This window comes from Tyto alba, unplaced genomic scaffold, assembly GCF_018691265.1.
Source record: "Tyto alba isolate M040663 unplaced genomic scaffold, T.alba_DEE_v4.0 Super-Scaffold_2, whole genome shotgun sequence".
In the NCBI taxonomy this organism is placed as follows: domain Eukaryota; kingdom Metazoa; phylum Chordata; class Aves; order Strigiformes; family Tytonidae; genus Tyto; species Tyto alba.
Window position 1 is genome coordinate 35,646,367 of NW_024881282.1, and position 23,161 is coordinate 35,669,527.

Here is a 23,161-nt window from a genome sequence, read left to right on the forward strand (position 1 = left end):
AGAACTGTTCCCTACTACAGAACATCTTACTCCTGTTGTCATCGCTTTATCACAACATCCCAATTTACAACCTCGGGGAGCAGGATTTCCCCACCCTACCTCCAGTGCTCTCTTGTAGTCGCCCAAATGAAAGGCAGAGTATCCGATCCAAAGGTCAGCATCCTCCTCCTGCTCACCCACGTGCCGTTTAAACTTCGTAGAGAAGAAAGAAAGAATTCTGTGAGTGGCCTGACAGTCTATTAAGCCCCACAGATAATTATAATACTAGGCCACCTCATACCACGGATGATTTGACAGCTGTGGATGCTACTGGGGTGGAGATGCTCCCACATTTTTGAGGGAAGCAGCAGGCAACCCTCCCGTGCCAAACCAAGCTCTGTGAAGCGAGGGGGAGAGCTGCCGCCACAGGGCCTAACGGAAAGAGGCGAGAGGGACGGACACATGACAGGGGAAGGGCTCCCCTCGCCCCGCAGCCGCGGCGGGCACAGGCCTGGCGGTGGCGGTGCCGCTCTCCCGAGGGAGGAGGGCGGCGGGACAGGCAGCGTGCCGGCGGGCACCCTCGGGCCGGGGCCTCCGCGCCCGCCGCGGCCGTTACCTCCAGCAAAGCGATCGCGCCGGTGAAATCCCGCAGGGCCAGGAGCTCTTCCAGCTGCGGTACCTTCTTCCCTTTCTTCTTCCGCCGGTCTCCCGGCGGCGGGGTACCCCCCACGGCCGGCTTGGCCCGCGAGAGCATCTAGGCAGAGAGCAGAGCGGAGCCGGGTCAGAGCGGGACCTCGGCGGGGCTCTCCCCGCCCGAGGTGTTGGGGGGAAGCACCGCGGCCGCCCCACAGCCCCCCCCCCACCCGCCGCCTCTCACCATCCTGCCGCCGGGCCCAGGCTCCTCGCTCCGCCGACGGCGCCGTTGCCAGGGTAACCGCGGGACGACGGAAGGCGGCGGCGCGGACCCGGGCGCGGCGGCGAAAAGGGGCCGGCTGGCGACTGGCGCCGCCCCACGAGGTTCCGCCGCTGCGGCGGGCGGCGGTTTCCGCGGCCACCGCGGGAGCGGGGGAGGATCGGCCCCCTCAGTCGGTCTCTCCGGTTGCTGGCACCGCGGCCACGTAGGGCCCCAGGGCTTGGGGTGTGGGGGTGTGTGTGTGGGTGGGGGTGTGTGTGTGTATGTCTGTGTCTGTGTCTGTGTGTGTCTGTGTGTGTCTGTGTGTGTCTGTGTGTGTCTGATTCCAGCTGCTGGCACTTAAACCTCCGTGCACGCATCCACGTGCAGAACGGAGCGTCCCCTCACCCGGGAAAACGGGAATGGAGTTTAGGATGAAGATAAGAGACATTGTGCTTGTCAGGTGCAGGGCACGGCCACAGAAATGTGCTGCCGAGCAGCCGCTTTGCACGTCATCAGCCCCTTTCGTCCCCTTGTCCTGTGTCCCATACTGGTTCCTCCCCAAACCCCCTTGATCTCTTCCTTTCCCCACCCTTGGTCCTTTGCCTAAACAGCCCATAAGTCTTGTGCAATCCCCAAATGCTCTTCCTTGGCGTGAGACTCATATGCTTGTTGTCAGCCATGCCCCCCAATCTGTGAGGGGTCCAGAGAGCTTCTCCCGTTGACCAGAGAGCTTCTCCCATTAATCTTGATGGTTGATCACCCCACTGTGACAGCCCAGTGGGGAGGGAATCCCACAGATCTGTATCTGGTAAACAGAGCCATTCCATCTGTATTTCTGTCATTATAAAGATGAAGAGCATAATGTAAAATGTTAGGTATGTGGGTTGTGTACATTTTAACTGCATATAGTAGCTGATCTCTCTGGCAAACTCCAGATAATTTTCAAGCACAGCTTGTTTCCTGCAGCACGTCTGACATTGCAGTTTGCTGCGAATAAAACAGATCTCTCCAAGTCACAGAGGAACACCATGCAGTGGAATTGCCCAAAATTTCATTTTTATATTGCCTGAATTGCACCATAAGCAATTCCAGTGCAGAGGACCAATACATTACATTACTGCTGACAACTCAACTGTTACCGGAAAGTGGTAATTAATTCACTCTCTAAGAGTCAATTTTGGAGTTTTAGAACGCAGGCATTCTTTATTACAGCACCAGACACACAGGGGATAGCTCCTCCTAATGCGTGTGTGTGAAAACAAAATAAACAAGCATTTGTACTACCCTAATCATACATATTCATTACATTTTATCATATTTTATCATATTCATAACTTTTCTGGGAACTCATTAGCATATGTTAATCTCTCTTGCACATGTCTGTTGGAGTCTTCAGGTGGTTGTCGGGGGTCTTTAGATGAAGGCTAGTAGTCTTCTTCACTGTGTCTGCCAGTTGACCCTTACTTCTGCACAAACTCAGTCCTGTGGTCATGTATATCTTCTCCTTCAAGGCTGGCCTGGTCTGGGTTTGTTGCTAATTTGCAGCTTCCTTATCTTTATGTTTCTTTGCATCTGCTACTACAAGGCCGAACCATCTCAAGCAAGATTATTTATGAGTTCCTTATCCTACAGTTATTCTAACTATTCCTCAAAAGATTATTATTTGTTCTGCAGCACAATGGTTAAATGGTTAAAACAGCTTAAATTGATCTTAATAATTATATTCCACAAATATCTATTTTCTAATAAACTTAGTTCACAGGTGCCACAACTAGCCGAAAAATACACGTCCATGGATAGGACTAATGAGGTATCTGTATTTCTACCATTCCTCTTCCCTTGAGAAGAAATTTTTTTTGCAATCTACCAGACAAAAAAAAAAAAAAGAGGCTTTTTCTGTATGAATAAATATATTCTGTCACACTGCAATCTTCTATAACATAGCCCGGCAGTAAAGAGCTGCTTGCTGCTTCTTCAGAGCGTGGGTTCCACCTTCACCTTCTTCCAATCATTTCAAGATGACTTGACCCAGGAATGATACACCTGGCTTGCAACTGTCCCCAAGAGGTTACTCTGCAACCAGGAACCACAGAAGTACAGCAGCACCATGGTAGTGTCCCTTGCTTATGAATGTGCTTTCATACCACAGGCCAGAAAGAAGGAAGACAAATAATCCACTCTCCTACAAAGGATTTCTCTGCAAGAAATTAATTTTGAGTTAGTCAGACAAAGTGATAAAGAATGTTTGCCAGTGATTTGGTCTCCTTTTATAGCTCTTCTCTATTAAGTAAAGTATTATTTCTGTCAGGAGAAAATTAAATTTCCAAAAATAATTCTGAAATTATTTGTCATTTCAGAGATTTGATTTTTAAGTGTTTTTTTTTATGTTATCAAGATTGTATATATAGACTGATTCATATAATACAGATATCTGCCCTCTTATCAGTTGTCTAGGATTTTCTATTATCTAACAAAAAAAAAAATCAGCAGGCTAGAATGCTCCTCTAGAGTGTCCTCTGTCAAATCCCTGTGAAATCAACAAAAACATCTAGCTTGGCAGGGATATTGTAAGATGCTTTTTTCCTTTTGGATCTCAAATAATGCCTCAGAAGTACTTAATTTTAAACTGAAAGAAAATAATAATTGTTCTAAATACCTCACAGTAATTTTCAGTACTGCCATAGAATATTCTGGCTCTGTACAGTAGCTAGGAAAACTGAAGATTTTGGTTTGAGGGTTTTTTTACTATACAAATGCCAAACTAAACTGGTTAAAGGAGGAAAAACAGAAGGAGTAGAAGGCGTCACTGATGAAAGTGTTATATTTTTGACTGAAATGCAAGCAAGCAGACAGTACAGTTAGGCAAGATTCTTTTTTTTTTTTTTTAATGTAACTGAAAATGTAATTTTACTACATTGCTTTCTTCCATTTTTTACATAGATCTTTCAAAAGAACCTCCTGTTCTAAGAATCAACATACTGAATACAGCTAAAATATTGACTCAAATGGAAGAAAGCTCTCTCAGTTGCTCCACTGGTTTCTTCCATTTCTCAGTGGCTTCCTGAATTCTTATGCAGTGGCTCCAAACCTGGGGAATGTGTGAGAGCTGGATGTGCAGTGCCGGTGGGTTAGCTGGCATGAGAAGGACAGTGTCAACTAAGATAAAAAGTAATGGCAGCCAAACCAGTTCCTTTTGATTTGCAGACAGTGTTTTGCGAGGCACCAGTGGGATTCCAGCAACTATCTGCATTGGGGAGTGGGATTTTCTTGACCAAAAGTTTTGTGATCATGCAGAGTGGGGAGTGCTCAGAAGCACGACATGTTTCTCTGCTGCCGACTCTCTCTCTGCCTGTTAAGGGGAACTCAGATGGGAGGCATCTTCTAACCTTAACAGTGTTTTGGAGGCAAGTCCACTAAGCATTGCCTGTACACACACACACACCTCTTTGTGTGTAATTTCATTGCTTCCAAAAAGATAATGTGTTCCATAAGGGTTAACTTCAACTGAGCTTCAATTCACCTGCAACATGAGAAAGTGAAAATTTATTCTAACTGGACATAATGGTCTGGCTTCCAATTACAAAATGGTATATGTAAAGCAGAACTGTAGTTTATATTTAATAGCAAGGATCCTTCTTAGATGCTTCACCATGACTCAAACAGAGTTCTTCTAGCACATTCTCAGCAGGCAAAGCTGTGACTCTGCCTGTCAGATCATTCCCTCATAGGTGAGGTCTACAGCAGTATTAAAGGACAAGGTGGTGAGTTTGATTGTGATTGTAATCAATCAAAACCATAAGCTTTGCCATCAGAAGGGTTGCTAATTATAAATTGCACAACTCAACAGATGAGCCATGGATTGAAACCAGAGTAAAATTAAGTTCTCTCCTGACTTGTAGAGATCCTACCTGTACATAGTGTGTGAGCAATACAAGCAAGGAGCAAAATGCTAGAATTTGCCATCATGGCAATTGGTGTGGACTCTGTGTACATGAGTGGTCTAAATCCCATTCAGAGCAGTAGGAGTTACCATTCATATCTAATGTTCACTAAAGTCAGTTGTGTAGGAGGACACATGCAATTTGATCCTGTATTTTCACCAGCATCAAATTGACCAAAATATTTTAAATGTCTGGTATAGAAATTATTATTAAGATGCAGACCAAAGTAGGTAGAGATGTCATAATCTTTTCCTCATATGAAATGCCAGAACAACACTTCATAAATTAAAGACAAGTCAAGAAGTTCAGGTGCTCTATTAATAATGCTGCAAAACTGCTGCAGTTCTTGCCATCACCATTCTGTTAGCTAGTGGCATTGTCTTGGAGACTGTGAGCTGTAAAATGATTAACGACCATGCTTATTTCCACACACAATTGCTGAGAGAGAGGGAATTGACTTACACTGCTAACAGCAAAAGTGAAGTCATGCACTGGTGACTAAACACCAAGATAATCATTAGAGAGTGTAATGAGTATTTAAATAAAAAATCAGAGAGTGGAAAATGAGATCTAAGAAAAGGAGAGGAAATAAAGGAAAGAAAGAAAAAAGGTAGAAAGAGGAAAAGCAAGAAGAGGAAAAAAAAATCATCATATAACCAAAGCAAGAGGTTAAGAAGTGATCTTTGCATCAGCAACAATCACATGTTTCAATTCCTGTAATGTCTGGGTAAGATCATGTTTTTTCAGTAGTGATGCTTCGCTGTGTTCTGCCTCTTCTATCTTTGAAAATGCATCTGACAACATCTCAAGATAAATGATATGCAAAAGTGAGAACAATGAAACGTTCCCCTGCTAAAGCTACAAAGGCAATGCCCTAAAGATGAGTAAATGGGAAATGATTAATTTAAAAGCAAGGAACTTGAAGAGTATTTGCTTTTTTTTTTTGTGGACAGAGCAACATCTGAGTCTTAATCCACTGTCGACAGACCACCCAAGATGAGAGAAGGTGAAATACATAAGTTGACAGCAAAAAACAGCCTGTAGAGGTGACAGATCATGTGCACATGTAATACTCTTGTCAGGTCTCTGTTGCCCAGCTCAGGAAAGCAGTCACATCCAAATGGTAAAACAAAAATTCATTATTTTTATCTTTATTTTGGTAGGGGAACCTCTTTCTTTAGTTTTCACTGGTGCTTATGTTTGTGACTGTATGGGGGTTGTGGGAACCGCACCTTCAGCATTTTCCTGGTACTTCCAGCACCCAACAGGTCATCAAGATTGTCAAGTTAATAAAAATAGCTTGAAAGCTGTCCTTGTATTGGATTTCAGCATCACATTTCAATAAGTTTTTGCAAGTTTATATAGGTAGAACCAAGGGAGGGGATGTGAAACGATCCTCTGACTCAGCACAAGTCAGTGTCAGAACTGAAAATGCAATGCATGATTAGCTGGAGCCACACAAACTTACCCAAGCCAGAAAGCCACATCGTTGCAAATGCTACGTCTCAGAGAATGCAGTTGTACTGGTCCAGGATGTGTGCTGATGTATCTACACCATATCCCACTGACATATGGATTTACAGGAGCCAGTGTGTGTGAGCCTGAAGATCTCGTAACTCCATTCCATCACATAGTATAGAGGTGTATAATGATTAATAAAAATAGTTTAAGGAAACTGGAGTATTTGTCCAAGGCATAAATTATTACACACTCCAGCCATTTACCTTCATAAGGAAAAACAGAACAGATGTTTGCACATTACAGATAGTTTACATTTGTCACTTGACAGGGCTGTATCCTGCTGAGTTTAGAACAGATGCTAACTCTTATGCTGAAAAAATGTCCCGCCACTCTGGAAACAAAGCCCTTTAGAGAAAGAGTATAAAATCAGCAGTTAAGAGGAAAGACTTCTTACTATTTATTTTGGTAGTATATAAGTTAGATGGATGAATAATGTTCACTTTAAAGTGTGTATGTGGTGGGAAAGGATTAAAAGGAAAAAACATTTTCTTAACTAAGCTAGATATTTATGACACATCACATATTTAGCTTCATCTTCTGATATGTGGCAACACAGATTAATGGGAAGATGGGGCCACCACCCAAGCTGCTGGTAGTATGATGCAATTCCAATTATACCTTTCCTTATCATGGTCTGCAGATTTCCTCTTATTTGGTTGGTAATTTCTGATGAGAACAGTCAGTGCTTTTCAGTGTAATTCCACTCTAATCTCTGGCAGCAGCTGTGAACTCCAAGAACAGACCTAAACTCTCAATAAATCATGGGAATGGCAGTACAGTGAGAACACTTTATCAGGATCTGTAGTGATCAGGATCATGCAACACATGACCCACATATTGTGGTTTTATAGGCTTGTTGTTTATCAGTAGATAGGTTCAGTCGTAATGAATAATGTTTGTAAAGTCTTTCTTTATGTTCTTGTGTAGTAAATGAGGAAAAGATCAGTTCTGAAAAGTCAACATAGCTGCTATGCAGCTGCTTTACATACAGGTATACAGCTGCTATGTATGTATACTATACAGCTATGTTTGTCATCATTTACATTACTGTCTTCTAGATCTGGACAGCAGAAATATTGTAAAAATAATTTAAAAGAAAGACAAAAATATTTCATGTCCTTGGTTTTCTCTGTAATACTGAAAGTTAAAGAAGACATCTTTATACTATACAGTCTAGACCTGTAAGTTACCAACATTGCACAGACATTACAGTACTGTAATGTTTTCTTTTCTGTCTGTAATCACATATGTGATTTCAACCTCTAACAAAACTGGAAAAAAAAAAGGAAACTGAAACTTTTCTATTTTATTTTTCTTCAATGTGATTTTTTTAAATCTTTGTAAAGACAGGGTAAAAGCTGTTAAAGCACCAGACAATCAAAATAATTTGGAATCAGGCTTAGTAATAGTGGGTGAAAACAACGCTGTTTGAAGTTTTTCTACATTTATCCTATTGGCTAAATATGATCAACTACTACAACATATAATGTCTCCTGCAAATTTCATATTAAAAATTCTGTATTTTATGGAAATAATACTGACAACCTCATTTATTCAAAAATGTAGGCATAGCCACTGAAACCAAGGAAATTTGTTTTTAAGTAAGTGAGAATTAAATATGCAAATGCACCTACTGTGATTTTTATTTGCATATATTCTCAGATTTTTTTCTAAATGTCCTTTCTTCATATTTCTCAATTCTGCAAAGCTGGAGACTCGCAGCATCTCTTTTATTTGACTAGAACCTCAGATTCTTGTGTTCTATAAAAGTTTCCAGGTCTGGAGAAAATAAAAAATAATGTACAGTTTTGAAACTCGTAAGTTGATCATAACAATCATTAATAAATGACACATGTAAAATATATAATTGTATCAAATATGTAGAAAAAATTCCATTTTAAAGGACACTGTAGAAATATTTTATTCTGCAAAATAAGACAATTGTATCAGAATACATGTTTCTTTATGAAATAGTTGCTTGAAAAACGCTACATTGATTGTCTTTGGTACCAAAGAAATTGAAGATGAGCTGACAATGTGTCTACATTGTCTTCAAACTTACTAGGACTATTAGTGCCAACTTCCACAGTAGTAGTTTGACTGACTGGGGGCATCTGATACTTTCATGTAACTCTTTGGCTCTTCTGAGCTTTCTGAAATTTTCATTCCATATCATCTCTCTATTTTCTCTTCTCTGGTGGTCAAGTGTAAATAATGATTTGTAATTAAGTAAAAAAGAAATCAGTGAATGCCAATGAGAAGAGCCTAAACATAAATGTGGTAAAGGTATTGGAGATACACAGCCTTGTTCTGAATATGGTTGCACTTTTACAATATGAGCTGGATAGGCAAAGGGACTATGTTGTGCCCGGGTTGGCCTAGCATTCCCATTTTTCAGGACTCTCAGACTGTAGAAAAATAAGTCTCTGAAATGAGGAAAGCCCTGACACACGGATCATTAAAAAAAAGGACTGGAAAATGTACCGTAGAGCATAAACTTATATCGGCTGAGAGACTCGGAGGAACAACTCTTTGGTGTTTTTTTGCTCTTCTAGTTTCTTTTCCTCTGTTTGAGGGTTTATGAATATTCCAGAAGACTGAGAGAACCTCTCAGAGTAGTTTTAGATCAGGAAGTCAGTGCTGATTATCTGTTTCAAATGCACCCTATAATATCTTGTTGTTTATTATCCAATAAAGCAAAGGGCAGAACAAACAAATAGTGCTGTAGAATCACGCCCTAAAAATCACTTTTCACTAAACCAAATGATACAGTTCTCCAGTGAGTTAATTTGAGTTGGTATTTCTAATCTAACACAGATTATAAGAACACCCACAGAGACCTGTTATGGTGTTTTGTAGATATGCAATACATGTACAGGTATTATTGTTGGTGAGGGACTGAATTCTGTCTTCAGACAAATACAGGGCCTATCTATCTGATTCTTAATTGTCCCTGTGCTTCTGAAGGCAAAATAAGTGACAAATTACAGGGTTTGTATTCAGTGATTCAAGGGAGGCCTCCATCAGCTGTTAATAATGCCAGAATTACAAAGGTGAGGTACTCAAACAGATGTACACCTGCAAGCTGACTTTTTGGATAGACACGTTCATGTTGTGAAAATATTTAATGTTGGGAATCTTTTTTAACTTTCTGACAAGATGACAACAGTAGTGGATGCCTAGAAGCCACAGCTCAGAAAAAATGCACTGAGGACATCAGATACAGTTTCTTAGTACCTTATTCCTTAGAAGGTGATTAAATCTCAACTCTTTTAAGAGAGGATAAGTAGTTCTAGAAGATGTGCTTTAAAGACATTTTTGGGATAAATTTTGTGGCTTATCTGGGGGGTGTCACGAGATATTATTACCTCATGCAGGATATTCCTGATGTTTGAGTCTCTTGCTCTGCTTCTCCATGTCATCGAATTCTTTCAGGGGAAGACAGAGTTATCTGCATTGTCTTCAGGATGCTCCCATTACTTGTAGTTCTGTTGTAAGACAGTATTTCTAATTAAAGCTGAAGTCACCTGTAGGAGTCAAAAAGCTTTTTTTTTCATTTCCTCTGACAGATAATTTGATTTCTAGGTTTCTGAACTGTGTCCCTCCCTGACTAATCTTTGAAGTGTGAGAGCTGGCTCGTGGTTGGGGAAAAGTTACTGAGATAGCGGGGGCAGTGCCCTGGAGAGATACAGAAGATTTTTTGGGGGGTATCTGGCTGGTTTTTGTTATTGGTAACTTCTTGGTTTTATAGACTGCTAGATCAGACATTATGAAAGAAGTAGGTGAAGTTGGCTGGGATCCTTGGGAGTTTATCTTTATTCTGCAGCCAAGACACTATGAATGGACTGGCATTGGTGTCTCATCTTTTCTATTCCCTGGGGAATAAAGATCTCTTAGGCACAGGCAGAAAACCCCACAAATATACAGAAGTTTTTGCTTTTGCTTGTGGCAGGCCCATCAAATTTTGTGCTTTACACATATGACTCATTGGTTTACTTTTTTTTCCTCTCCACCCTCACAATCTCCTATAGTATCAGTAACTCTCATGTTTACAGCACAGTGCCACAGCTTTTCTTTGTCTTTCTTACATCATGAAGCAGATGTTACTGATCAGTCTGCCAGGCAACTGTGTCTGAAGTGCAAAGCCCCAAGGTATGAGGGAAAGTGTGGTGTTCAGCTGGTTCTGGGGAGTGCTTGCTTCACCCCAGACGCAGCCTCCTGCCACACTCCCTCCTGCTCCACATCACCCAGTGCTCAAGCTGTGCTCCCACTGTGGGACTTGACGCTACATACACCAGGCAGTTAAAAAGTTGAGAGGTCAACAACTCATTTATAGCATGCTCTGTCTGGGGACCCCCTGTGGCACCATGAAGGCAGGGTGCAAGGGAGAGAGTAAAAATGAATCTCTGTGCTAAGCCTATAGCTGATTTTACCTTTTGTTTTTAAATGACATTTTTTAAGATGCTAGGAAAACAAAATAAATACACAAATAGATACAAAACCAGGGAGACCTCAGTGCCATTACATAGTCCCTGTGTGACCAGCAATGTAAAATGATCAGTTCTACTTGCATAATTCACCCCAGCTGTTTCTCTCAGATAGGCTGAGAAGAGTATAAAAATGCAAATCTTACTCTGCTGGAGTTAATGACAAACCTCTTATTGACTTATATGGGATAAGTTTCAAGGACTTTGTAAATACCTATAAAACATGGCAGTGAAGAGCAGATGATCTCAGCATGAAAACCTATATTATATTCCATTCTCAGTCTGTGGCTTTAGCCAGCTATACTAGTCCAGATGTTTACACGACAGACTGCTAATTTAGAATTACTGTATTACTAATTACAAATGCTAGATTAGATATGATGAGCTGTTCAAGGTCTACTTTTAAATGCTGGTTCATGGTCTCCTCTGTTGTTGGGTATAAGAATGATTCAAGCAATAATAATTTGGTATTAAAACAGGACCATGTAAAAAGACTGTGCAAATATATTTGAAGTGTATTCAATACCTTTTAAACACAGGCTTTGAAAGAAACCATGGAATTGCAGTTCTTTTTTATACCAAAAGCACTGTTACTTACACTGTTGTTGATTGTTGTTTTAAAATTATTTCAGGAAGGTAATAAAAGTAAACAGATTTATTATCTGATGGCCTCGGTCCAGGTTTCAGTAGAAATGCAGAAGCTGCTATAGGTGTGCACAAACACCCCAAATTCAGACTAATCACAATCAGTACTTTATATAAATTTGCCTGTTTATTTCTTTTATCTTGTAGTTCTCCTTTGTGACTAGGCTTACCCAGAAGGCTTGTGGGTTTTTTGTCTTCCCTTCATTCTACCTATCTTCCCTAAGATTGTTCTCAGGAAAAATACTGAGGAAAGTCCAAGAGCCCTACCTGGGAACAATACTGAGGTGTCCTCTAGTGTGTGCCTTTTAGTGATACCATTTATAATTTATCTTTGGTCCCACAGGTCTGAGATGTGGCCTTCAGCTTTCTTAATCCTTAACTGATGGAAGAGGTTGCATCACATAAAGTATGAATATGTTGGGCCCCCATTTAAGGAGCCATCTGTCAAGGTAGGAATGGGCAATGAGACCTGTGCTGTCTGGGAGCAATGTGTCTGGGGCAGACCTGGGGCACTTTGATGTGCAATGCTGGGAGAGTACAAGTGGACAAGCTTTGTGCTGAGTCTACTCAGTAAGTAGAAATGAAGGCTTTGGTCTGGAGGACTGCAAGTCAGACATTTTTGCCAGCACAAAATTTGCTTCAAGGGTAAAATCTAAAGGAATGAAATTGGTAACTTATCACAGAAGAAAATATACCCTTGATTTATGAGCCCAGCCAGCAGAGATGGTGTGGCAATGTAACCAGAGATGTAAGGCAATGCAAACATGAAGTAACCATCTGTTTTCCTCTAGGCTTTAACGGACCTTGTATTTTATTTCCATTTTAAAGAGCTGTTTTTACAGTCCATTTGTCCCCTCCCCTTCCTTCTCTCAGCTCATCCCTGTGATGAAGAATTAGTGCCCTTATCAGGCAAGGTTTCAGGTAATGTTTCAGTTTTATAGCCTCAGCTTTTCCGTGAGCAAACATTCACAGCGACCTTTAGCCTCTCTCCTTTCCTGAGTTTTGCTGTTGCTAGTTTTTCACAAACAGAAGTGCCACCTTGTACACCGGAGGGGCGGGCAGAGGTGAAGGCAGGGAGGGGGATAGGGAAGTGCCTGAGAGAAGGATCATACAGCCTATCTTTCAATCTACGTCGTGGTGGAGGTCTCTTTCAGCCTATCCAAGAACAAACCCAATGTAGAGTATCTGAAAGAAAGAGGGATAGAAGAGAAAAAGAAAAGAGAGAGCACACACAATGGGTCTAAACTGAACAATAATGAAGAAACTGATGTTGGGTCTGGCCCTTTGGCCTTTGTTTTTCTCGATCCAGTTGCTGCAGCAAGTTGATTCAAATGAGTGTAACAACAACAGTTATGTGATCAACGTGATGCTCATGAATTACTCGGACTTGCCATCAACTACTGATAGTTTGAAATTAGCTGTGAAGAAAGCCTTGGAAAGGGTTCAGAATGAATTCCAGATGACAGGTAAGGCAATAGGTGTTGGTTATACCTCTCCTGCTGTGGTTTCTTGTCAGATTTTGTGTCACAGCTTTCTACTCATCTGACCTTCAACAAACTGCTCCTCAGACAGGCTCCTTGCCTGTGTGTTCACCTTATGTAGATCTTACAGAAATAATGACCTCCCTTGTGGAAACAGAAGTGCTCTACAGATGGGCAGAACCATATTTGCTTTCATGGTGTTTGGGCAGACTCTTCCTGCGTGATTTTCTGGAGATGTTCGTCTGGAATTGAGAACATGAGTATTGCTGAACTAGATCAGACAAGACTAGTGATCCATCTAGTGCAATAACTGGTGTTACCTTGCTTCCTCTCCTGGCTGGATCAACTTCTACTTTCTGAAAATAATTTTCCTCTTGACCCCATCTATTCACCACATTATGACTTGAAGTGTGAAGAATCCGTAGTCCATGTTTTTCCCTCATTTAGACTCACCGCAGATGATGCTTTTATTTATTTTGATATCTTACCTGTCCTTTCAATATCACCAATCTACTGTCACTGTCTAGAATATCATGGGAAAAAGAGGTTCCAAAGAAATGATACCTGTTCCCTTTCTGGCCTCTAGTTGAAGAGATTTTGACCAATTTTACTGGAAAGTGGTCTCTCAGTTACTTCCTAGAGAGCCTTAAAAAACGTCTTTAATAATGGCCAACACTAAAAGTACTTTGTACCGAAATTACTAACACTCAGCAGAAATCAACAGTCCACACTGGAGCAAATTTTAGTCTCCTCCTAAGTAGTGGGAGTTAGGTGGTAGGTGGACTTTCTAGCAGCTTTTTGGTGGGAGACATCCTAGCATAAGACTGCTCAGACCTGTGTCAGAAGAAGAGATACAGTGTATTAGTGGTTATCTGCAACCCATGATGTTGTTTATTTTTGTGTTTGTGTTACAGGAGAAAATGTTACAGTTGATGCCACCTTCCACAGCTTTACCTCATCACTTTATGTCTCACAAGGCTGTCGTACCAGCACCTGTGAAGGTGTGGAGCTCATCAAGGAAATTTATGTGAGTAGCGGGCTTCTTTAAGTTGATTTCCTAAGAAGACAAGAATTTTTTCTTTCTGCACGTGTCTGGCATGTGTCTCTCTGTCTTTCCTTACTAACTTCTGATCCTGTTGTTCAGTTTCAAACAAATTTGACAGGGAAATGAAGTTTTCAAAGAGAAGATGTTCCTGTAGGTTTTGTGAAGACAAGCAGTCAAATATTGGAGAGAGGTTCTATGAATGCTTCCTGAAGGCTGTCATTAGACATTTGGTGGCAGTGCTGGATAAAGCAGCCTTCCGCTTCAGGCTCCTTTTCCTATGCTTAGTTGTCCTCTTTTTTATATCTGCACATCTCTCTGTGTGTCCACAAAGCCAAAGCAATCGATTAAAAAAACCAAACAAACAAACAAACCACCAAATCCCACAACCAAAAAACCACCGAATCCAGACACTCAAACAGCCCAAGCAGAGCAAAAAATTTCCAACTGAATCAGACCCTGATCTGGTTCATTATCAGTTTACACAAATACACAAAGGAGAGAGCTGTGAAAGGATGGGAACATGCAGGCAGAGAGATTATTAAGGTGGCACTGATACCAAAGAAATGTGAATGGAACTGTGCCCAGAGGGCAAAGATGAAGTTCTCACTTCTCACTGGAAATCACAGAAATCACGTGGGAGAAACTATGTGGATAAACTAATATGAGGAAAAGATTCAGTTAGAATTGGTGTCTTACAAGAAGCCATGTTTTGGAAAATTTTCAAACATCTAATAACTGTCACCTCAAGCTTTGTCAATCCAGTGTGAATTCTCAAATCTACCAATGTATGAGCACATGCTATAGTCTTTGTTAAGAAGTCCCTCATGTCACACAAAGCCACTGGTCAGGCTTCATTTGGTGGTCATGAAGATTTTTTTTCAAACAAGCTTCATATGTACATAACATCGTTTTTCTGATACATAGTATTTTTTAATTTCATCCCTCTGTCTTCTGCAAATGCAAGAATTTCTGGGCTGTGTAATTTCATATGTGCAATTTTAACAATTGCAACATTTTAATCCTAACTTGCTGTCTGTCTCTTAACAAAGGTCATACAGGCATTATTCTGTCCTCTGCCTTTTCTTAGCTTTCTGTGATTCCTCTCTCCTTCACTCTACGTTTGTTTTAACCTTTCCCTATCTCCTTTGCTACCCTGTTCTTGCTTTTGCTGGGTAAATTTTGTGACTCCTCAAATCCTAAAGATTTTTTCATTCTTCCATTCTCCTCTCTCTGCCAGTCCTCTGACCTGTCTCCACTACTGACCCTTTCTGATTCCCTGCAGGATACTGGAGCACTTGGCTGTGTTGTCATAGGACCTGCTTGCACTTATGCCACCTACCAAATGGTCTCGTAAGTACCACCTCTTCCCCCTAGTATTGTGATGTTAAAGATATCAACTGCTGAACAAAGTTGTCTTGTGTACAACAAGCCAGCAGAGACATTGGGGTTTAGGATACATTGGGCACCTCTAGGCCTACAGTCAAGGCGGTAAGACTCATGCAAAGCCACCATGTTTGGTAGGGAGAAGAAAATCCCCTTCCAGAGCTTGTTGGTGAAATCCCATTGCTAGCAGAGGAACTTTTCTAACTGCTGACAGTAAGTTGGTTGATTGATTGATTAAGGACTCAAAAGACTTAACTCTTCACCAACTGCGGCAGAAAAGAGATAATAGCTTGAGACATGCAGGCATTGTAGTACTGCAGCAACTGTCTGTCTGGGTGTTCCATCATTGAGAGGGGCCTGAGTTAACATGTGTCAAGAGAAGATCCAAAATCCCCAACCATCTTCAGTAAAAGAATGTTTAGATAGGGAACAGCCAGTTTCATCCTAACTCTTCTGACTAAGGAAGCATTCCTGAAGAATGAATCTCTCTGGTATCATATTATACATGAATATGTATAATTCTATTCTATATTATATTATACCTTAATATGCTCATTCTCAGGTATTAGGAAAAGTGTAAGCTGAATCTGCAGACTTCTAGCACAAATCAGTTTATAAACCCCCATCAGTCATGACGTACAATTCCATATTGTTACCCATGTGAGCCACTTCCCTTTTTAAACTTCGGTAGACTATTGGTTTCACTGAGAGATACTGGGAAGATTGAGACACTTTACCTCAAACTTTATCTGCTTTTAGCATTTCTTTGGGTGACATGACCAGAAGTTAATACAATGTGAACACATGGGATTAATTTATGGAAGAATCAAAAGAATAAGTCCTACATACGTATAGGACTGTAGTAAAATGTTATGCAATATACCCCATTTTATTAATTACGCCTCCTAACTTTGTTTGCTTTTTTATCTGCTGGATATGGAGCTCCCCAGAATGATGCCAAAGTCTTTTCCTCGGACTCTGACACAGTTAAACTTGTAAAAAGTATGAATAGCGGAAGTTTATGCGAAGCAATGAACACTAACAGGCAGCTGGCTTTTGCCCATGGTGCAACAGCTTTGCAAATCAGAACCAAATGCCTTATTTTACAGCACTTTAAGTGTGGGTAGGGCGCTCCATGGGCAGCAGGGCAGGAGCGAGCCCGGCTGTGGCCTGCGCTCAGCTACTGCTCTCTGGGTTTCGTCTTGGGCTTGTCAGATGGACACTAAGTGACATGGAGTGTTAACTGAAAGAGCTCTATAAGTACAGTGGCTGCTGCGATGTGGTGACAGAACAGTGGCAGTAGCAAGCATGGTTTAGGATTAGCCCAACTGTCTACCTCCAACTTCTTCACCATCTCTAATTCAGGAAACCATTGGGCAATTATTAATGGGATGAAATTTAACAAGTTCAAATGCTGGATCCTGCACCTAGGATGGAGTAGCACTGGGCACAAGTGTAAATTGGGAGAGGAGTGGCTGGAGAGCGGCCCTGCAGAAAGGGATCTGGGGGGGCTGGCTGACAGCAGGCTCAACACGAGCCAGCAGCGAGCCCTGGCAGCCCAGCGGGCAAACAGCATCCCGAGGTGCATCAAGCACAGCATAACCAGCTGGGAAAAAGGGGTGATTATCCCACTGTATTCAGTGTTGGCGTGGCCTCACCTTGAGTGCAGTTCTGGGCCCCACAATTTGGGAAGGATGTGAAGGTCCTTGAATGTGTCCAGAGGAGGGCAACAAAGCTGGTGAGAGGGCTGGATGGAGTGTCCTACGAGGAGCAGCTAAGGACTTTGGGTTTGTCTAGTTTGAAGAAAAGGAGGCTGAGGGGTGAGCTCATTGCTCTCTACAGCTTCCTGAGGAGGGGACATGGAGAGGGAGGTGCTGAGATTTTCTCTTTGGGATCCAGTGATAGGACGCATGGGAATGGTGCAAAGCTGCACAAGGGGGAGGATGAGTCTGGACATTAGGAAGCATTTCTGTACTGAGAGGGCAGCCAAACACTGGAACAGTCTTCCTAGAGAGGTGGGCAATGCCCCAAGCCTGTCAGTGTTTCAGAGGCATTTGGCCAATGCCCTTAATAATATGCTCTAGCTTTTGGTCAGCCCAAAATTGGTCAGGCAGTTGGACTAGATGATCGCTGTAGGTCCCTTCCAACTGAAATAGGCTATTCTACTCCTATTCTATTCTATTCTATTCTATTCTATTCTATTCTATTCTATTCTATTCTATTCTATTCTATTCTATTCTATTCTATTCTATTCTATTCTATTCTATTCTATTCTATTCTATTCTATTCTAATGTCAGTAAGAAAAATGTCTGTTTCATTAGTGAAATACTCTCCCTGGCATTACTTATTACATCATCTGTGTCTGCTTCTGTTGCAACAAATATAAACCCAGTAATTTGGTAAGTGGGCTTTACCTGAAAAATAAAGTTCTGTCACAACAATGCCAACAACTCTAATGGCCATCTTTTTTTGCAAAAGGCAAAACTCCCTGTCATAAAAAAACTGCTTACCATACAAGAACCAAAGTATTTTGAGTCTAGTCTGATAAGATTGCAGCATCTAGGAAAATATTTTTATTTTTAAAATCTTATTTTCTGTGTAGAAAAAAAAAATGTTTGTTTTACAAATTCCCTGCCAGCAGAGGGTTGCCTTAGTTTTATTCCCTGATCGCTGTTGTTGTACAAGTCCTAAAATACGCCGTAGTGAAACTAGAAGACTTTTCCTTTGAGTTGCAAGAGTAAAACTTTTATGATGGCAAAAAGCTATCACCCTCCAGCACTGCCCCAATAAATAGATCAAATCCATCCCATGGTAATGGCAGCCAGGGAGCCGAATCAGATGGGTTCTTGAGCCTTTGTACTCCTGTCACAGCTCCTGGGCTGAAATGAGGCATGATAGCCAAAAGGTCAAGGGGTAATCGGGGGCAGTGAGAGAAGCTTCCTGGACCAGTTCAACAGGTCTTTTCAGTGCTAATACTGACTTGAAATCTGCTTCTGTTCTTGAGAAGCCTTTTGTTTCAGGTTCAAATTGCTGTTAAACTAATGCAAGGCGGAAGAGGAGAGGGAGCTGAGGATGGAAATCACGTGGTAGCTGCCTTGGTTATACAGCAATCCATTCAGAGTTGTCCTCTTGTCTCTCCCTTCAGAGTTGAAACAACGCTGAGCCTGCCTCTGATCTCTGTAGGGAGTTTTGGACTGTCCTGTGATTACAAAGTAAACCTAACCCGCCTTCTGACCCCAGCCAGGAAAGTGAATGACTTCTTCTATCATTTTTGGAAAGAATCTCAGCTGCCATTCAAAACCACAACCTGGGAATCTGCCTACATTTACAAGAGGAATGAAAACTCCGAGGCATGTCTCTGGTAAGATCTGGATCCACCTCTGATCCAGCTGTTGATAAACTCCATCTTTATCCTCAGACATGGTTCTTACAAGCTGTCCTTTGAGTCCTACATTTTGGGAAGTGCCTTACAGCTACTAAGGAATGAGAGAAGATTAATTATACTCTTTAGCTGTACTGCAAATCTGAATGTTTCATTCAGTCTTAAGTATTCTTGAGCCTTGGCTTTTCCTGTGGAGAGCAGCCCACATGTTGTCTCTGATGGAAATATTGCATCCTTGATGTAAATAGTGTGACATGAGAGGCTCCTCCATTGGGATCTCCAAATATGCCTTTTTATGTCAGAGTTTTTATTTGCACTCTTGTAATGTTTCTCCACATCAATGGCTTCGGTCTGTGGGCACTATTGTTACTCCAGAACATTTCCAAAGTTCAAACTGTACCTTTCTTTGAACAAAATGACCCCCAGTGATGGCAGAGTTTAAGCTATGCTCTCACCAATTTGGAGTAAAGGAGGCAGTTTTCACTTTGTGACCTGAAACATTATCTTGTGCTTGATTCTCAAGAATGCTTTGCTTTCTGCTTGCCTAAAATGAAAGGCTGTTTTTAGTCAAATAAGCTCTTTAATATACTGATATTTATCATTACTATTCTATTATTGACTCTTATTTAATTTTCAGCTCATGTGAGTGATTCTATGCTCCTTTGAATTTTTTTTTTCCCAATTTTGGGACAGAAAATGCTCATTAATTAAAAAAGAAAAGTAAGTTCTCCTACTAATTTTATAAATGTAGCTCAAAGGCAGCCAATAATTAATGGAAATAACTGTTATATAGCTTTCCAATTCATAACCTGAGGAACTTGCAAAATTTTAAGCAAAATTTATGACTGTATTGACTTCAGAGTGATATAAGCATGACTTAAGAATATTTTGTACACAGAATTTTTTTTTTTTTCTGAATTAGGGGGCCCAAAAACTGATCTCCAGTTTACTGTTTTGTAGATATTTAGTGACTTTTATTGTTTCCTCTTTCTTTTTTTAGTATAGATAGCAACTTGATCACATGATGTAATTGCTATAATTACCTCTCTTTGATGGTTTGAAACATCAATGCATTCTGCTTATCTCTTACAACAATCCCTATTTCTTTATATTTGCAGCTACAATTGCCAATGCACTACACACACTTTAGCTAAACCCCTTCAATTAGGTTATGTCTCAACCATGCATATGTTCCTGTAAATTAATGGTTAATGGTTCTGTTCCTGTAAAGAAATGGGAAGCAAAAGATATTTAGTAGTTTATAGCAAAGGGATCTCAGTGTTGCTAGATCAAAAGTTAAGCAATTTGAAAAGAAAGAGATTTCTTTTGGTTTTCCCTCTGCATTAACTTTCAGACAGAATGTCTCTTCTCGGACACAACAAGTTGAGGCAAGACTAGGATTTAGGAGTTGGCTGTTTTTATTTAATCTTTTGGCTGGCTTTTACTCAGTCTTTTTTTTTTTTTTGCTATTCTCATTTTTCCCCTTCAAGTTTTAACTGACTTGGTATAAGTTTTTTTTTTTGTTTGTTTGTTTGTTTTTTTTGTTGTTGTTGTTGTTGTTGTGTGGTGTTTTTTTTTTTTTTTTTTTTTTGCTGCTACTTTCCTTTGTTTGCTTCTCTCACAGTCAGGATACATATGTATTTTTTATATCAGTTCTTTCTGCAGCTCTCATTTACTCCTTTGAACCTTCACACATGTCTTCTAAGATTAACACTGATACCTTAGAGCTTCCTGGCTCTGTCTCTGGGTTAGTCTCACTTACTGTAATTTCCCCATATCCCTGATTTCTTTTTTTAATTGTTAATCTCTTATTACACCACTGTATTCTCCAAACCCATCTGTTGTACAACCAGGCTCAAATACATCTGGGTGACTTTCCAAACACTTCTAAGTCTTTCATGACCTGTATTGATTTTCTCTCTTCTATTACTGCAGAAAAAAATGTTTCATACCACCTTACAAACACTCTTGTGTGCTGTAAACGGCCTATCTTGCATTTTGGCTTACTTAGGAGAATGTGAGGAGTTGTTAGCAATTTTCTGACAATATCTGTGCTCCCTTGTGTCAGGTACATAAATGCACTAGAAGCTGGAATCACACATTTCTCTGAAAAACTGAAGTTCAAGGAGATTTTAAGGACTCCAGATCAGCTTAAAAATACTGTGAAAGATCCAAACCGGAAAAGCAATGGTAAGGAGGGGCTGCGGGTGCACTCTCCCCTGCAGGTAAGTTGCTTTTCCCAGGAAATCAGACCTACCCATTAGTTACATTTTAGGGATAGTCTATCCACAGAAATAGTGGAGAAACGCAGATACACCATTTCGCATGGATGCAAACATAAAATGGCACAAAGTTCCTAGATTCCTCTCTCCATCCCCATAAAATATGGGGGATCATCCTGGTTCCAGAGAGCTTTTGGGGTGAATTATCCCATCTAGGCACAAGCTCCATTTTGTGAAAAATTCAGAAATCCAGGAATCACAACTCGTCCTAAGAAGGGCCTTAGATACTACAAGAATGCTTAGCTCTCTACCATCCCTGTGTTTGCAGCCCTGGTACATATGTAGGCCTCATTGGTGTCATCAAGGGTCACTTCTTCTGGAAGTGATCTCTCTAAACTAGAAAAAAGGATGAGCAAATACCTCATCTTCTCCTAAGACTAAGCACCAGGCATCAGCAGGCCAAGTGAGTGAGAGAGTAATAAGTAAGCCAATGAAACTATTACTTGAATGCCATTTAACTTAGAAATGTTCATATTCAGTAGCCTGTATTGCATTAGAACTGCTCATGCTTATTTGAGCGAGGTAATGGCAGTGCTCTGGTGCAGTCAGACAGAAAATGGTGTGGGCGTTGAGGCACCTTTTACCACTTTCCCTCAAATATCCCAGTCTTAGGATAGAGAGGCTGTAGCTCTGTGCCCAGGGTCCCAGCACAGTGCAGGTAAGGTGCCTTAGCCTGGGAATGCTCTACTGCCTGCTACTCAACCTCGGGGGAGCAGGCAAATGTCCTTTTCTTGCCTGAACCTTTCATGAATCTGTTTCCATTTTTGCCCCATCTGTAGTGATCATCATGTGTGGCTCTCCAGCTGACGTCAGCACAGACCTAGGGAAGGGCGAAATGGATAAGGACATTGTTATCATCCTGATAGATCTCTTCAAGTAAAGTATCACCTTTGGTTTTCCTCTTTTCTCTGCAGTTTGCTGAAGATCAGAGATAATGGAAATAATCTGAGTGGAACAGTGTTGTTGAAGAAATGCTCTCTCACAAAATGTTTTCCACTGCTGTCTTTCCTCATGTCTTGCTGTTTATCTAAGCTGGCTAGTGTTTAATTTGTGGCACATCATCTACAAAATGCCCTATAACATTCCCTTTAGTTCACATAATATTTTTTTAAGGCAGTGACAGAGCAGGTAGTGTTAATGCCATCCTGTGGACACCTCAGGGCAGGAAACCATGAGACAACCATGGAGTCCAAAGTCAAAATGGTCATGAACTGTTCATATGAGATATTGTACATTTTTCATACACTCTGCCCAACCAGACAATTATGTAAATGTGGCTTACAGTATATTTTTTTAGGCTCCATTTATTCAATTTTTAAATTATTTGAGTGGTACAACTGTCTCTTCCACTTGATAACCCTTCCACTTTATAACCCTTCCACTTTATAACCATCTCTTTAACACCTTTACAACTACATAAATTTAACTTTTCAGAGATGTTTCTTTGTATACAACCTAAGTTTTATGTTGTTCAATTTCATCTTTATATTAATAATTACAAAATCTTTATAGATGAGGACTGATATAAACTGGCTTATCAGTGGTAGCCTCAAACGCTTTGTCTGTATATGGGGACCAAGAGCTGATCTCTGGCCCTAAGCCTAAGTGACACACCACAGCTCACATCTGTATGGCTAAGTGGAAATGCCCACACTGCTTTTTGGGTATGGCTCTGGTCACCATAGCAAGTCACAGTCTGGGAGAAAGCTAGTTAGCCTAGACCAAAACCATGCTTGGTACTGTGCTGGCAGCTTAATAGTATAGATGGTCACAAGACAAATGTACATTCCTATGCCTCAAACTTACTTATTTCATTGTTGGTGTAGCAGAAGAATCCGTGAACTTCAAGGGCCTGTGGGACTTCCCAGCCCTCGTGTCTAAAGCTGACCTTGACAGGGCAGGGCTGAGGCACTTTGGATTAATGATTTAAGTCATTTAACCTTTGGGTCCAAACTGGAGCTTGTGGTTCAAGTTCTGAGAGGATCTTCTCTGTCCTGTACACTTTCAAGTTCACCATATATATTTTTCAGAAGTGCCTCTAAGAGCTTTAGACTTTCCATCACTTTATCTGGGAACTAGGAATCCCCAGTTTCTTTTCCTGAGGCAACTGACAACAATT

General features: G+C 41.0%; 2 protein-coding genes across 3 annotated transcripts in view; one reads left to right on the top strand and one right to left on the bottom strand.

The window, feature by feature from the left end:
- Window positions 1-958, bottom strand: part of TTC26 (tetratricopeptide repeat domain 26) — a 48,449-nt gene extending 47,491 nt beyond the window's left edge. The window contains exons 1-3 of one of the 2 annotated variants that reach the window (XM_042792799.1): window positions 857-958; window positions 596-733; window positions 100-192 (exon numbers count right to left, since the gene is read on the bottom strand). In XM_042792799.1, coding sequence (XP_042648733.1) covers window positions 100-192; window positions 596-733; window positions 857-859 — 234 coding nt within the window. In that variant the 5' untranslated portion in view covers window positions 860-958. Of the gene's footprint in view, window positions 1-99; window positions 193-273; window positions 412-595; window positions 734-856 lie in introns of those variants that run through there. The other variant, XM_033007099.2, reaches the window with a different exon arrangement.
- Window positions 959-12,723: 11,765 nt separating this feature from the next.
- GUCY2C (guanylate cyclase 2C) overlaps window positions 12,724-23,161 on the top strand; it is a 46,117-nt gene continuing 35,679 nt past the window's right edge. Inside the window, exons 1-6 of the mRNA XM_033007097.2 lie at window positions 12,724-12,934; window positions 13,864-13,976; window positions 15,277-15,344; window positions 18,524-18,739; window positions 20,829-20,950; window positions 21,822-21,918. Of these exons, the coding sequence (XP_032862988.1) occupies window positions 12,724-12,934; window positions 13,864-13,976; window positions 15,277-15,344; window positions 18,524-18,739; window positions 20,829-20,950; window positions 21,822-21,918 (827 nt within the window). The remainder of the gene's footprint in view (window positions 12,935-13,863; window positions 13,977-15,276; window positions 15,345-18,523; window positions 18,740-20,828; window positions 20,951-21,821; window positions 21,919-23,161) is intronic.